The sequence below is a fragment of the Bactrocera latifrons genome, unplaced genomic scaffold, assembly GCF_001853355.1.
Source record: "Bactrocera latifrons isolate USDA-ARS-PBARC rearing strain unplaced genomic scaffold, ASM185335v1 scaffold_134, whole genome shotgun sequence".
In the NCBI taxonomy this organism is placed as follows: Eukaryota; Metazoa; Arthropoda; class Insecta; order Diptera; family Tephritidae; genus Bactrocera; species Bactrocera latifrons.
In genome coordinates, this window is record NW_017534786.1 from 342,682 (window position 1) to 357,119 (window position 14,438).

A 14,438-nucleotide genomic window follows, 5' to 3' on the forward strand; every position below is an offset into this window, starting at 1 on the left:
AAGAGTATAAAAATGATTTTTAATATTTTTAAAAAATTCGATAAAATTGTAAAATAATTAAAATTGAAAAATACGTCTTTATTTTTGAGTAGCAGCCATTTTATGAAATTAGTTTTCAGTTTTGCTTATACTAGAATATCCCCTTAAGTTTCTTTTCCATTTGTCATATTTACACCACTTCTAGCCGAAAGTTTTTATAAAAGACATTCCGCGAGTCTATTGTAGTTATTAAGATAATTTTTCACACCGAGTTTAATTGTTTCTATTGGTTTGTTGGTTAGTTCGGACATTGGGGAAGTTATCCCAGATGCTATCACTCGTACCATTTTACTCAATGTCAAATCGCTCCAAAGTAATTGCTATCTTATACACCTTGTATTAATAGTATTCCAAATTCAAAACTTATACAAATAATTCCTTCCAAGTGGCGGATTTTGATTTTGTGTAATTTCTAAGAATTGCGTTAAATTTTTATACTTCCTGATCTACTTGTTATCAACGAAGCGCAAGCTTAAAATATTAGTTGCTCAACACAATAGTTGTTAGTTTCTTAACATATTATATTAATATTTATAGCTATCTTGGCCACACATGTACTTCCCTAAATATTTTCTTATAAACATACGTACAGTATATGAACAAAATTCGATAGCTCTAGCCTCTGTCGTGTCATGAATTCCTGATAGAATAATTGCTATGCCGAAACGAAATTGCTACATGTGCTAAGCAAAACAATACACAATATAACACACACAACAATATAAACACACACATTTGTATATTAGGGTGTTCTTTATTTCTTATGTTGGGTTGCAGACTTCGCCAGAAGTTTCAGTTTCTGCCCAAACGAAAATTGTTTAATGGAAACCAGCGCTTTATTTTCAATTTGAATCGTACCTTTACTTTCCCATATATTTTATATGGTATTTTTTGATAAAATTTTCTAACTTCAAAACAAATAGACTAAATACTTTTAAAACAAAATATGAAATTTTTATATAACATTTTAATTTAAAATTTTTTATTTTCTATTTTTATTTAATAATTTAAGATCTCATGAAATTTTTCTCTAAACTTAATTAAATGAAAGGCATAAGCAATTGAAATTATGCATCTAACGTACTGCGCATTCATAAAGTACACCAAGRCGTATGAGCAACACAAAATTAATAAGGCACTTGATGTATCACTTTAACTGCACATAACTTTTAAATAAATATTTTTATGGAAAAAATGTTCGGATCATTTTTGTAAAGTGGACAATTTTGTACTAGAATATTATTTTTTGAAGGTTGTAGGTTAATGTTACCTGTTTAATAGAAAATATCACAAAAACCCATGTTATATTTAGTTGAAAGTAATATGCTTTAGGCACGCTTAAAATTGAAAATAAAGAGCTTGTTTCCGTTGGATACTTTTTGTTTGGGGAAACACAAAACGTCAACTGCAACTTCTAGGGTATCTCTCACACAAAAAAAAAAAAAAAAAAAAAAAAAAAAAAAAAACTGCCAACCTAATATATATATATAAATGTTCATAATATGTAACATAATTTGTATGTAAAATAATTTAGCTATGACCTCAACATATATATATGTTATTATATATATCTAGTATAGTCATACAAAATGACCACCTACTTATTCTCATCGTATTCTCAACTCGTAGCTGCAAAACTAATAATTTCTAATTAGTTATATTAGAGCTTTGATCAAGAACAAATAATAATTACCACAAACACAGCGCACCTATAATAACAGTTATTGTTTCCAAGAACCACACTTAGAATGCAAACTCAACAAAATCTACAAGTTCATCTTTGTATCTATGCATGTATTAATGCACGTATCTAAGCAAGTATGTGTGCGTTTGCATAACTTAAGGCAATATTTCGCAATATTCGAACATTAGGTGGAGCATCAGCAATAAATGAGTATTCTTACCGCGTACCAAATAACCAAATACCCAAATGTGGAATAGAAAGAAAAGAAAAAACTCAGAAAAAATCAACAAAGTATTAATATTTCGCCATCATTGGCATACATTGAGTTGCATGAGATGCCTAGAAGTCAAGTTGTAGCATGCTGGGTGTGTTTGCATTTGTTGCATGCCACAGTGGGCAGTTGGGCTGTCATACCAAGAAGTCAAAGGGAGACAACTGATAATTGCCTGTTGCAAATTGCAACTGATTGCAAGCAAACACCAGCAAATATGCATGTCTACTTGTACACCATGAGTGCCACTGCAAAGATTAGTAACTAAGTACCGTTATATTATTAGTGTCTCAAGTTTAGTAAGCACACACAAATGAGTATATATGATATGTTGCATGTATGTATACATGTATGTGTTTATAAATACATACGTTTATATGCGGATATATATATTTGTGGTATGTGTGTATGTATTTGCAATTACAAATATGCCAACTACCGTACCAATGAAATTTACAGTTGAAATTCCTCAAGACATTGATTGTATATAATTTTAATTAGCCGCACATTTCAATTGTGTAAAATTACGAACATCTGAACTGAATTCAGTAGACAATATAGGACGGCTATGCTAATATTCCAGATAAGCACTCGATAATGTTGGTGCATATAGTCGGTATATGGTAGAAAGATACGCACATAAAAATAACGCCGAGAAGCCTGCTGGGAGCTCTTCATTAAATGGTGCTTAAAAGCCTTAATTCTCAGTAACTAATCTCAATGATTTTCTATTTAATGCTTGTGATTATGGTCTGTTGGAGCAAAATTTTAGGAAAAATTTGTGGGAAAAAACTAAACCCAGAAGAAGTCTATGAAACAAATTTTTATTTTTTTTTCATGTATTCACCAAAGACTTCGACGTTTTATTCAACTATTTTTTTTTTTAACTTTTATTTTCAACTTTCTAAAATAAAGTTCAATGTGATAACTCGTTTTTTACTTTTTTAAATTCTCTCTTTACATATCAGTTCATTTGATAAAAAGATATATATACTCATATACTGATGACAGCATCGAAAAGTGCAGTTTTAAGTTAAGGCTGAACCGACCATGCTGCCACCATACTGAACCGATTACAACTTTGAAAATAGTGTGAAATCCTTCGTTATTCTTCTTTCGAATTCTATTCGAGAGATATTTTTAAATATTGGGTAGTCAAAAAAGTCTTTTCGCATTTCTAATCAAACTGTTTGGACAACATTTATTTTTTTCATCATTTTCATTAATTTTTGAAGAGCTGTAACTATTTTTCAACTTCCCTATTTTAATTTTGGTTAAATGAAGCTTGAAGTCTCACCTTTCCAACACTACAGGTACCATTGTATAACACAAAGTGATTGGTAGCACTGGAGATATACGACTGCAATGACATTTATTGACAAAATACGAAAAGGCTTTTTCGATTAGCCAATATGTATGTATCTTATACATATGACACATTTTCTTTTAACAAATTTTTAGTTCACAATACCTAAACTATCGAAAAATTACAAAAAAAAAAAATAGAAAAAAATATTTTATATTATTTCAAACTTCTAGTCCAGAATACTCGCTTAATTTGAGGTATTAAGCAAAGTGAGAACTCTATATTGAATCTGTGGTTATTTACCCCTTTATTAATACAAATAAAATTAAAATTTAAATTGTTACAAAGTGATATAATACCAATTTTTATTTATTTAATTCCTACTAAAAAGTGGTTGGCAACGCTATTTATCATATTTAATACCACACTTGCGATCCTTTCTAACATATGTTAATTGTTTAATACTTATTTGGTTTTTTTGTTTCAACAGATTTGATTTTAAACAAATTTCTCGTCAGGTGGCGACCCTTCTTAAAAATGCGGATCATAAAAACCGTTCTAAATTAATGCTATTAATAATACGTTGTTTGACAGATTTGTAAATAATATATTAGCCATCAAAAAGCTCAATTAACAAAAAATTATTTTGGCTCATTGTAATAAATCCTAAAGCCCCGGGGTTGTAAGACTTATAGTTCCCAAACTTTTTCATTTACTATCAAGACTAAACAAGAAACTTATTTTTGGTATTTTTGTGCTCTTACATATGTTTATACATAGCTGCTTTTTAGCTCACTGCTTATTTTGTTTTACAAATTCCTCAAAATCTTCTCGAAAAATATATGCGAATATAGAGAATAGAATAAAAAATAGTAATTTTCATATTTCGCGGGTCATAAAATAATGTCTACTTCTTTCGAAATCAAAGTGTATTCTTGGCGAAAGTTGAGATTAATCATCATTTAGTACTTATTTAACCTTATCTCTCATATATTTAACACTTCATAAAGCGAAGGTAGAGATCGTTCCATGAGCTTGAGTGGTTCGAGAGTTGATTTTCGGGAGAGAGAGAGAGAAAGCAGATATATTGTAGAAAAAATATGTAACATTTTTGAGAATTTAGGAAGATTACGAAGACCGGTCACATATTCTGTATTCCGATAAAATAAAAGTTGTATTTAAACTAGTTTTAAATAAAGAGAAAAAAATATGACTTTACTATCCATCGTTCTCTCAAAGATATCAGTATTATACTGAATGGAACTCACGCTTCTTTTTTCTAAAAGTTTATATATATTATAACACTATAAAGATCAGAAGGTCTAATATCAATAAGGCTATGCTTTAATTTGTCATAATATACAAACATAATAAACATATAAAAAAAAAAAAAAAGAAATGGCTTCGCAATGTAAGTTGTGAGACGAATGCTGAACAAAGTAGAAAACTAATAGTTATTTTATGTATACGAAATCAGTATAGTATTCATAAATATTTTACCTTTAAATCGATATATTTCTTTTAAATAAAAAAATTGTTTTTTTACTTTTTTAAAAAGAGAAATAAATGACAAAAGTCATGAGTTCGAACACTAATCTTATGTCTGCCCCTCTCAATCAGTCTCTCTATACTGCATGGAGCAGCATTCAATGCAATCAATTTATAAGTTTGATGGATGGATTTTTGGATGAGCCAAATAACGAGCACTCGTCTACACGCCTCATTAGCTTAGTTATGCAACGAGAGGACAAATGGTAAGTGGCTTCATTAAGCACTGCATGTTGATGATAGAAATGTCAAGCATTTCAGTGAGAGACCTTTAAGATGCGATTACAAGTAGCATGTGTCAGCAATCAAAAGCCTGGCAAGTGCTTATTACTGTGAGGTAATGCGAGCTACAAAGATGCACGAGACATGCACAAGCAGCAAACTGTTTTGCCTGGCAAGTCAATGTGCAATTGACGCATTTCAATTAGTTTTGTAGATAATTGGATTAGGCGGACTTGTAGTAGACACACATATGTTATTAAGTATGTATATTTAGGCACAGACATATTTACTCACCGAATTGTGATTCATCCAGTAGTGTCTTCTTGATTTCATGCCCCTCATCGCTGCCATCGACATTCTCCAGTTCGGTGCGACGCGGCGGCTTCTCAACCGGATTCACCTCGGTGAGCAGACTCTTCTGCATTTCCATAATTACCGAACCCTCCAACATCGAACTATTGGTCTTGTCCATTTTCGTCGATATCAAACCATTCTCACTCATCATGGTCGCATCCTTTTGATAAGAGCGTGCACGCCGACAATACCAGCAGGCAATGAGTAGAATGCACATGAGTATCAACAGCACGGTGATGACAATTAAACAGATGACGAGTAAGAAATTCGATTGCGTGTCTGTGGTGGAGGCGCCCATGCCGACCCCGATACCTTCGAGCGCGCCAAAGAAGTCACCATCGACGATCAATTGAAATTCAGCCTCCGCTTTGCCGCCACGATTCTCCGCTATGCAAGTGTAGACACCCTTATCGCTGGCGCGCACATTAAAAATGCGCAACTCAGAGGTGATCGACTGTAGCGGTTCGGAGCTGATCACTGGCTGCTGTTCGAGCGAGTTGAGCACACGAAAACGTTGATCGTTCGGATTGATGGCGCGTCGATTGTAAATCCAGGTGATATTTGGGCGCGGCGTACCTTCAACACGACACGGCAGTGTTATATTATCCGACTGCACTTCGACAAATGAGCGCACCGAGCCGAGTATGTGTGGCTGACAGGCGAAATTCTCCGATGGTACATCGGTCCAAAGCTTGCCACGTAGCGCTGGCGGTTGTGCGCAGTCTGTGGGCGGTGTGTACAGACGATTGGCGAGCGCGAAGTCGCGTAAGGCTTGCAGTTCGCAGGTGCAGTTCCAGGGATTCTGCGCCAGCGAGAGATGCGTCAGTTTCGGTATGCGTGTGAAGGTCTCTTTGCGCAGCACATACAACGCGTTCGCTTCGAGGTAGATGGCCGACAACATCGGTTGCTGGCCGAAGGCATGCACTTCGACTTGCTTCAGGCGATTATTCTTGAATTCGACGCGTGATAGAAATGGTAAGTCGACAAAGAGATAATTCTCCAACACCTCGATTTCATTGTGATTCATGACGAGCGTGCGCAACTTTTCCAGCCCACTGAATGTGCCGACATGCAGTTCGCGTATGAAATTGTGCGACATATCCAGCTCGATGAGTATGGGTAGACCTTTGAGCGCATCACGGTTCACCTCCTGTATCGTGCAATTACGCAAGAAGATCTTATGCAGATTCTGCAAGTTCGCATCTGCGAACTCTTCACGCCGCAACTCGGGTATCAGATTATTGGAGAAGTCCACAACTTGCATTTCGTTGCTCAGATCGTCGGGTATGGCGGTGAGTGAGCGCGCCTTGCAATCAGCTGTCTTCTTGCCCGAGTTCCAATTGCAATGGCACATGCTGCAGTGTTGCATCCAGTCAGGGTTGCCATCCGTGGGCGAGATGCTTACGAGCAGCAACAGCAAGAATAGCGTTTGTGTGAGTAGCGTCAGTGACATGGAAGAGCGCGTGCTGTGTTCCTGTTGTTGTGGCGCAGAGTTAATGTGTTTTGTTGTTGTGTTTTCGCTGCTGTGGCTTTCGCAACTCGCTGTATAATGCTGTTGATTACGCATATTGCTGTTGTTGCTGCTGCTACAACAACTAGCCACAAGCTTATCAATGTGGCTTAACATGTCGTGTGTGCGTGTGCGTGTGTGTGTGTAATGCTGCTTCGTGTTGCACGCGTTTACCTTTGTGCAACTCGTGCAACTCTGACTTTCCGGTTGCTACAGCTTCTCAACTGTCTGCTATTATCGATAATTGCCTGCTGCGCTTACAGTGCCAGTGTCCGCAAGAGGCGTATTATTAACTCCACGCTATTGTGCGCCGCAATGTGGCAATGCCTGACCGTTAGCTACCCGTTGCCTTTTGGTGTCTGTCAGCTTGCTTTAGCCAATCTATGATACCCAGCTAAGCTTTCGTTGTTGCAGTGTCGGCGGTTGTTTTGGGCGTGTTGCTGATTGCTTGATTGCTTTGTTTGCCGAGTGTGCGTGTTGCATGTAGGTATGTATTAGTAGTAATGTTGCTGTGGCAAGTTCGTTTTCTGCACAAGCTTGTGATTAATTAACGTCCTCGCACTGAATCCTTTGGCGGTTCGTTTGGGTGTCCGTTATTTGTTATTTGTTGGCTTGCTGTTTGATTATTTTGTTGCCTTTGGGAGTTAACGGTTGTTTACTGCTTTGTGTTGGCTCTTATTTTGCTATAATACCAGAGCAACTTAGCAGCAGTATTGTGTCACTTTGTAATTAGCAGAGCCCACTGACGTTTGTCTGAAATTGTGGCAAAGAGAAAAATTGTAATTAAAAACTTGAAAAAATTACAAAAAAAGAAATATTAAAAATATACATATTTTTGTTAAATATATTTTATCTTATGCGATGGATCTTTAGTTCAAATATAATTATATACAAAATATCTGATTCTTTACACGATACTTATGAATTAAAAATAATATTCGAATATTTGTGAGATGTTACAGTTAAATGTAAATATAATGCACAATGTAGGTGATAAGATAAGTGAGAAATTCAAATCCTTAAATTTATATTAACATAACTTTCCTATAACTTTTATAAAACAAAAAAAAAAAAGTTTAATAGCCACAAAATTAGTTGAGAATTCTCGCTTTATCATATCATAGAGTTGCCATATGATTTTTAAAATCACATTAACTAATTTTTGCTATTTGGTACGATTCATTAAGTCATATACAAAATATTTTATGAAAAATTAATTATAGCTAGGGTTGCAAATGGTATATTAAAAAATATTTAATTTAACATTTGAATTATTTGTTTCTGAAAGCCCAAAATATTATTTTAAAAATTTTTTAAATTTTTACTTCCAAATACCAATAAATTAATAAAAAGTGGACTAAAAAATTATTTTCAATTTCGCTAGTTAAATTAATTTTTTTTAATTTAATTCAAATTAAATTAAAATCGTTTAAAATTAATATTATTTTAAATTAAGAAATTAATTTTTAAATCTTCAACAACCTATTTATTTTTAATTAAATTAATAGTTATTTGTTAAATTAATAAAAATAAATTTTTTATTTAGTTGGAGCATTGTTTCAAATTTTGAATACTATATATCACATCAAAAAGTTTTTAATAAATAATTATATTTTAATAAAATTAAAAACATTTGTAATTAATTTTTTATTTAATTAATTAATTAGTTTTTAAATTTTAATTAATTAATTAATTTGTAATTAAATTAATAAGTGATGTTTGTGAAATTAATAATAAATAATTTTTTATTTAGTTGAAGTCTGGTTTTTAATTTTTAATCCCAAATATCGGATCGAAAAAATTTGGATAATTAATTATGTTATTAAATTAAAAATTTGCAATTTTTCGCGTTTGCTTACTACTTCGTTTGCTACCATTTATATTCAATACTCGCCAAACTTACGCATTGAGATTATTTATATTTATCAATTTTTAATCACAGAAGTGTGAGATTAAAAATTAAATTTTCAACATCAAATTTTAGAAAAAAAATTTTAAAAATTGAAAAATTAATCATTAACCCAAAAATGTTGAAATTGAAAGTTTGCAATCACTCAGACTTGTCAATAGCTAATATCCCAAAATTTCGGTCAATAGTTTGATTTATTAAGGCTACCTTAATATTTGCAGGATCGCACCCTAAAGTTGTGTGAAAATATTTAGGAAAAATATTTTTCGGTAGAGTAGCTATACATTTTTAATAAAATTAGTATAAAAAATTACGTTTTTCTCAAAACGTTTTTTTTTTTTCAAAACAATAGCGACGATTTACCTGAAATTTTTATATATTCTTCTTTAAGGATTTATCTATGTATGTCTGGAATTATCCAAATTTAAAATTTTACTATTTTTAAAAAATTTGGTAAAGTCAAAAAGGAGTCAAAAAATTGTTTGTTTCTTCAGGATGTCGCCAATTCGTGAAAATTGTTTTTTCTATTTTTCGGTAGAATAATATCTGGTACTGGATTCTAGAGAAATATTTTTTTTTTTTGGTTTCAGATTGTTAGGAGGGTAGAAATCGTGGGTATGGGTATGACAATTTTCTGAGATTTTAATTTTTTTCTTGTAATGTTAGTTACTGAAATTCTTGCTTTTAGATCCGATCTCCGAAGTTGGTCAGAATGCTCAGTAAAAATGAGAGTGAAAGTTATATAATACTAGCAGGCCACACTATTTGCTATGACACTTAGGGGAAGAGGATCTCGTTTAGACTATGATATACGAATTCCGAGCTTTCAATATTACATGGTATAAATATATTCAATTGCACATTATGATCGCTTCGTAGGCAGCTAATTGAGCGAAAGAGCTACTCTGCACTTTATTTTTTGATATTGATTCTCTTCCAGTGGACCACGCGACCTTTTTTCTAATACTTGAAATGAAATTTATAGGTATTGAGTTATACCATGAAAAAATTTTGATAAGAATTAATATAAAAGTACAGAGGATGAACTGATTTTTTCAGATCTCACAAGGATGCCCAAATAACCCAAGGCGCCTAGGGATTGATTTTAAACATAGACTAAAAATTAGCTACTGTCTAAAATCACTCAAAGAAGAATTTGTTTTATGTTTTGATTTACCAGTTAGTTATTTTCTCATCTTATTAGAGTTAAATTCAAGAAGATGTATAAAAACCCAATTGAAGTGTTTTAACCGCTCTGTCCATCCGACTGTGCCGCTATGCTTGTATTTGACTTATACCAGTTGCTTGTTCGTTTCAGTGCACTCCATGTTAGTCAGTAAATTAGAGTAAACTTATAATAAAGTTAGATGCATATCTACCACATACAGCGGCTGTCTAATTAATGAGTTTACGTTGCACAAAATACATTACAGAGTTTATAAATTTGTTGTGGTTGCTGTTATTTGCATTTCGAGCACATTTTCTCGCCACTTTCAAATATTTACCACTGCATAGGTATAAATATAATTTGGGATAGCAAAAACTACAATAGAAACAACGTTTTGATTTATTAGCATTTTACACCGTGTTATTTCGAAATCATTCCAAAACTTTCACTGCCCGCAATTGCTCGACTGCCGCAACTGATTGCTGATATTAAGTCAACATTGTTGCAAGACGCAGTCAAGCGGATCGGTTTTGTTTGGTAGTTTTTATGCTGCCTGCAGTGGGTTTTTCGTGTTTTTTTTTTTTGTTTTTACAATTTCATTTTCCAGCTGTCGTGCTAATTACTTGATGCTTCTTTTTACTGCTGTTGCTGCCTCCCACTCTTGCGCTTGCCGCGCCGCCGCTGTGAAACTAATTTTTCCATTTCTTTTGAGAAATGAGCTAAGAAAAACTTTGACAAATGGCCTGGATTAGTGGCAAATTATTGTGCACTTTGGCTGTATACATATACATACATATTTCCATAGGTAGCACTGCTCGGAGAGTGGAAAATGCGAGACGCAAGCAAAAACGAAAATTAAAGGCAATGCGAGCGCTAAGAGCTTAATTTCAGTGCAAGAAAGGAAAACGTAAAATACATATATTGTATATACGTACATAAATACTGTTATATGCAAAAAAGCAAATAAAAGCAGTAACAACAACAACAACACGGCATCCACTAACAGCGCTACATTTATTTGGTCGCAACAAATCAGACTGACAAGCAACAGCTTCATTGTTGCCGAACGTGCGCTTGTGCATAGAAATGTTGCGCAACAATGTTGCACGTACACATGGCACGCACTAACAAAGAAACAGACACAAAACAAGCAACTATTTTAACGTTGCCAAAGCAGCTGGTAAACTAAGAAATACATAAAAGCATACAAAAGCAAGTGTGATGAGCTACTAAGAACTAGCATACCCCTCTGCACCCCCCTCTACCACTTCGCAGCGCACGAAATCAGCTCGTAACTGTTGCACATTTTCATTACCGTCATTACGTCTTAAGGCATTTCGCTGACTTTAGGTAGTTTAAGTGATTTTCTCTTTGCTGCTCAGTGCTCATTTAATAGTAAGAGTGAGGCTAGGATTGGCAAGTTTTATACTAGTAAATCTCGCCTTGCGTTTTATGCCATTTTCTTTGCTATTAGTGTCGTGTTAGCTTTGTAAACTGTAAATTACAGTCTTTAACGCGATACTAACTAGATATCAGTGGGGTGGTACACTTGAAGAGAGAGCATGAATGTGACTGACCATGTCATGCGGAAGTTCTCTGAATATTCTAGAGAGTCGGAATATCAAAATGCTTTAGCTAAGTGAAAATATTACTATTCATGTAATTCACGTTAAAAGCAGACTTCAAAGTTGTCAAGGACTTCAAGGATTTAAAGGTTTCAAAAAATGAATTTTTGTTTTTTATTCTATTAAATTCTGCAACACCTATAGAATATTGTTCTAAATTTTTAAGTTGGTCTGAGTAACAGTTTCGGAGATACAGCCTTGAAAACTTGCGCCGTCTGTAAACGCGTATTTCTCGAAACTGTGTTTTTGAAGTCGATTGGCAAGATTTATCGAGAACTACTGACCGATCTTCATGAAACTTTACACAGGTCTTTGAGATAAATTCTTAAAGACTTGGACGAAGGACTTTTTATTACCACGATTTGAAAAAAAAAAAAAAAAATGTCGCGAAATTTTAATTTTTTTTTAAATGTCTGCCAAAGTTCAATTTTCATTTTTTTTCTTCGTCCAAGTTGTAAGTTAAGGCTTTAACTAAAACTCCAATTTTTTTAACTTTAGATGATCTTGTAAGGAGTTATCCTGCATCGTTTTTCCGAGGGTAATCGTAAATGGCGTCACAATGGCCGGTAAAATATCTTTTTCCAAAAATTTCAGAATTTCTTCTGTTAATAATGTATTTATACATTTTTTTATGAGAAAAATTGTTGAAAAAATGCTGATTACCCGAGGAGACCCATGTGACCCCTTAAGCTTCTAAATTGGCCAAGCCCAAGCAACAGCAACTGAAATGGCTTTTCTTTTTATATTATTTTCGAATTAGTTATCTTCGATTCGGAAAGCGGTAGTCTCTAGCGAATAGATTATGCCATATCCAATGCTTAAGAAAGTGAGCGGGATTTGTGGTACAATCCTGCACTAACATGTCTTTAGACGCATGAGTAATAGCGTTATGATTCTTTCCGAACACATTTTGATATAAAAACTCGGAAGTTAATATGGCCTTAAAAAACATTGACTTGGCAGTCAATGGGCAAACTAATTTTTCGATTTAAAAAAGTTTGAAGAAGAAGAATACAGCTATTATTTAAAAATTTTTTTTTTGGGTTTTCTTCTTCATAAAAATACAACAAATTAAATAACTTTGAGCTGTCTTCCACTAATTATACTTTTCCGAACTATTTTCTTATTATTATTTTGTCCAACTTTTATTCATTTCGCTGGAAGTCTTTTTTCCATTCAAATTATAAATAAAAACCTACTTTTTGTGCAGTTTTTCTAGAATAAAGTTTCAGTATCCGGTTTAAAATTCCGAACTGCTGCCTTAAACCAACAGCGCGCATTTTCTCGCTCTCAATTGTTAAACTTTTTCATTGTCACTGTGGAAATTCATGCGCAAAATCACAGCTGCTTATATTTCAAAGGTAATGATTAATGCGCCTTTAAGCAGTAAAGTAATCGTCGCTGGCGCAGATTTGATGCAAAGAATGCTGGCCTTGAATAAATACTTTTCAATGCGAGCGAAAAAGATTAAGAGAGAGCGAGCGAAGACAGGAATCATTTTCATTGCAAATTGCTCTGCGGCCATTCATTAGCGCAACAATGAAAGTTCGCACCGAAGCACGCCTATATACATATTTATATGTTTGGAAGGATTTGAGTTTAAGACAATTGAAGAGACAGTGGACTGATGGCTGCAACAATGCTGATGAGCGAAGAAAGGCAGAAATATATATCCATCTTTGTATATTTTTATGAAGTAATGCAAAAATGAAATGTGAATGCTTCAGCTGGCGAAGGGAGCGCAACATGGGACAGAGGGGGGTGGTGTGGCAATTACTGCAAAATTCACCATTATTGTGAGACAACTTCAAGGCAACAAAAATTGTAAAGAATTAACTGGAAAAGTATAAAATGCAAGAGAATGCAGAATGAGAAATGTGAAACAATAAAATTAGTGGAAATTGTTTGTGGTGATAGCGAGGAGAAGCGGTGGTAAGCGACCTACACAGAATAGCAAAATAATTGAAATGAGATACTTTTTTCGCCGCTAATTGTCAACGCACACTACAGTAGTGGCATTGCAGCATAATTGCGAGGGCAATAACGGTGACAGCCGCAGGCAACTCTTGAACGCATTTGAATAGTGGTTTTATGAATATCACGTTTTAATGTTTTGTAAAGGATTTTATATTTTTCGTATTTGCAGAAAGCAAGCGAAGTAAGTTGCTGTTTTTATTGTTGTTTGGGAGTTACTTGGAGTAGAGAAGAAGCGAGGAAGAGAAGGAGAGTGCGAAAGGGTGGGAGTGCGTTGAGCATCAATATGAAATTTCTGTGCTTAAAGCAGTCAAATCCGGCGACAAGGACTAAAGCAAGAATGAAAACAGAATGAGAAGGACTCATATATAATTTTGCGAAAATGGAATTTGCATTAGCAACTGAAGTGCTAAACTCACACAATTAAAGAAAAATAAATAACTTGCATTAAAAGCCAAAAGAACTTGCTTTGAGTCACAGTTCAAATGCAGTTGATGAACTGTCATACCTATTATGACATTATTTCCATTTAGCACCGCAAGCCCGCCTGTCCGTGTGTAGTGCCAAGGTGCAGTAGCTAAACAATAATAATCAAGCACAATGACAGTTAGAAAATGTCATTAAGAGTCATTATAACGTATGAAACAACAAAATGGTTCAGAGGAAGGAAGTGGGGAATGGGGGAAGGCAGCTTGAAATGAGCAGGAAATGCATAGAAATTCATTTAAAGTGGTTGGGGAGTGTATGGGAGCAAAGGAACATACAATATTTGTGAGTTGGAGAATTATTGCGGGAGTAAGCTGAGAATAAAATGGCTAAGTTTACAAA

General features: G+C 34.0%; 1 protein-coding gene across 1 annotated transcript in view; it reads right to left on the reverse strand.

The window, feature by feature from the left end:
- The window catches only part of LOC108965131, a 269,251-nt gene that overhangs the window by 6,515 nt on the left and 248,298 nt on the right, over positions 1 to 14,438 (reverse strand). The window contains exon 8 of the mRNA XM_018927350.1: positions 5,365 to 7,687. Coding sequence (XP_018782895.1) covers positions 5,365 to 7,051 — 1,687 coding nt within the window. The 5' untranslated portion in view covers positions 7,052 to 7,687. The remainder of the gene's footprint in view (positions 1 to 5,364; positions 7,688 to 14,438) is intronic.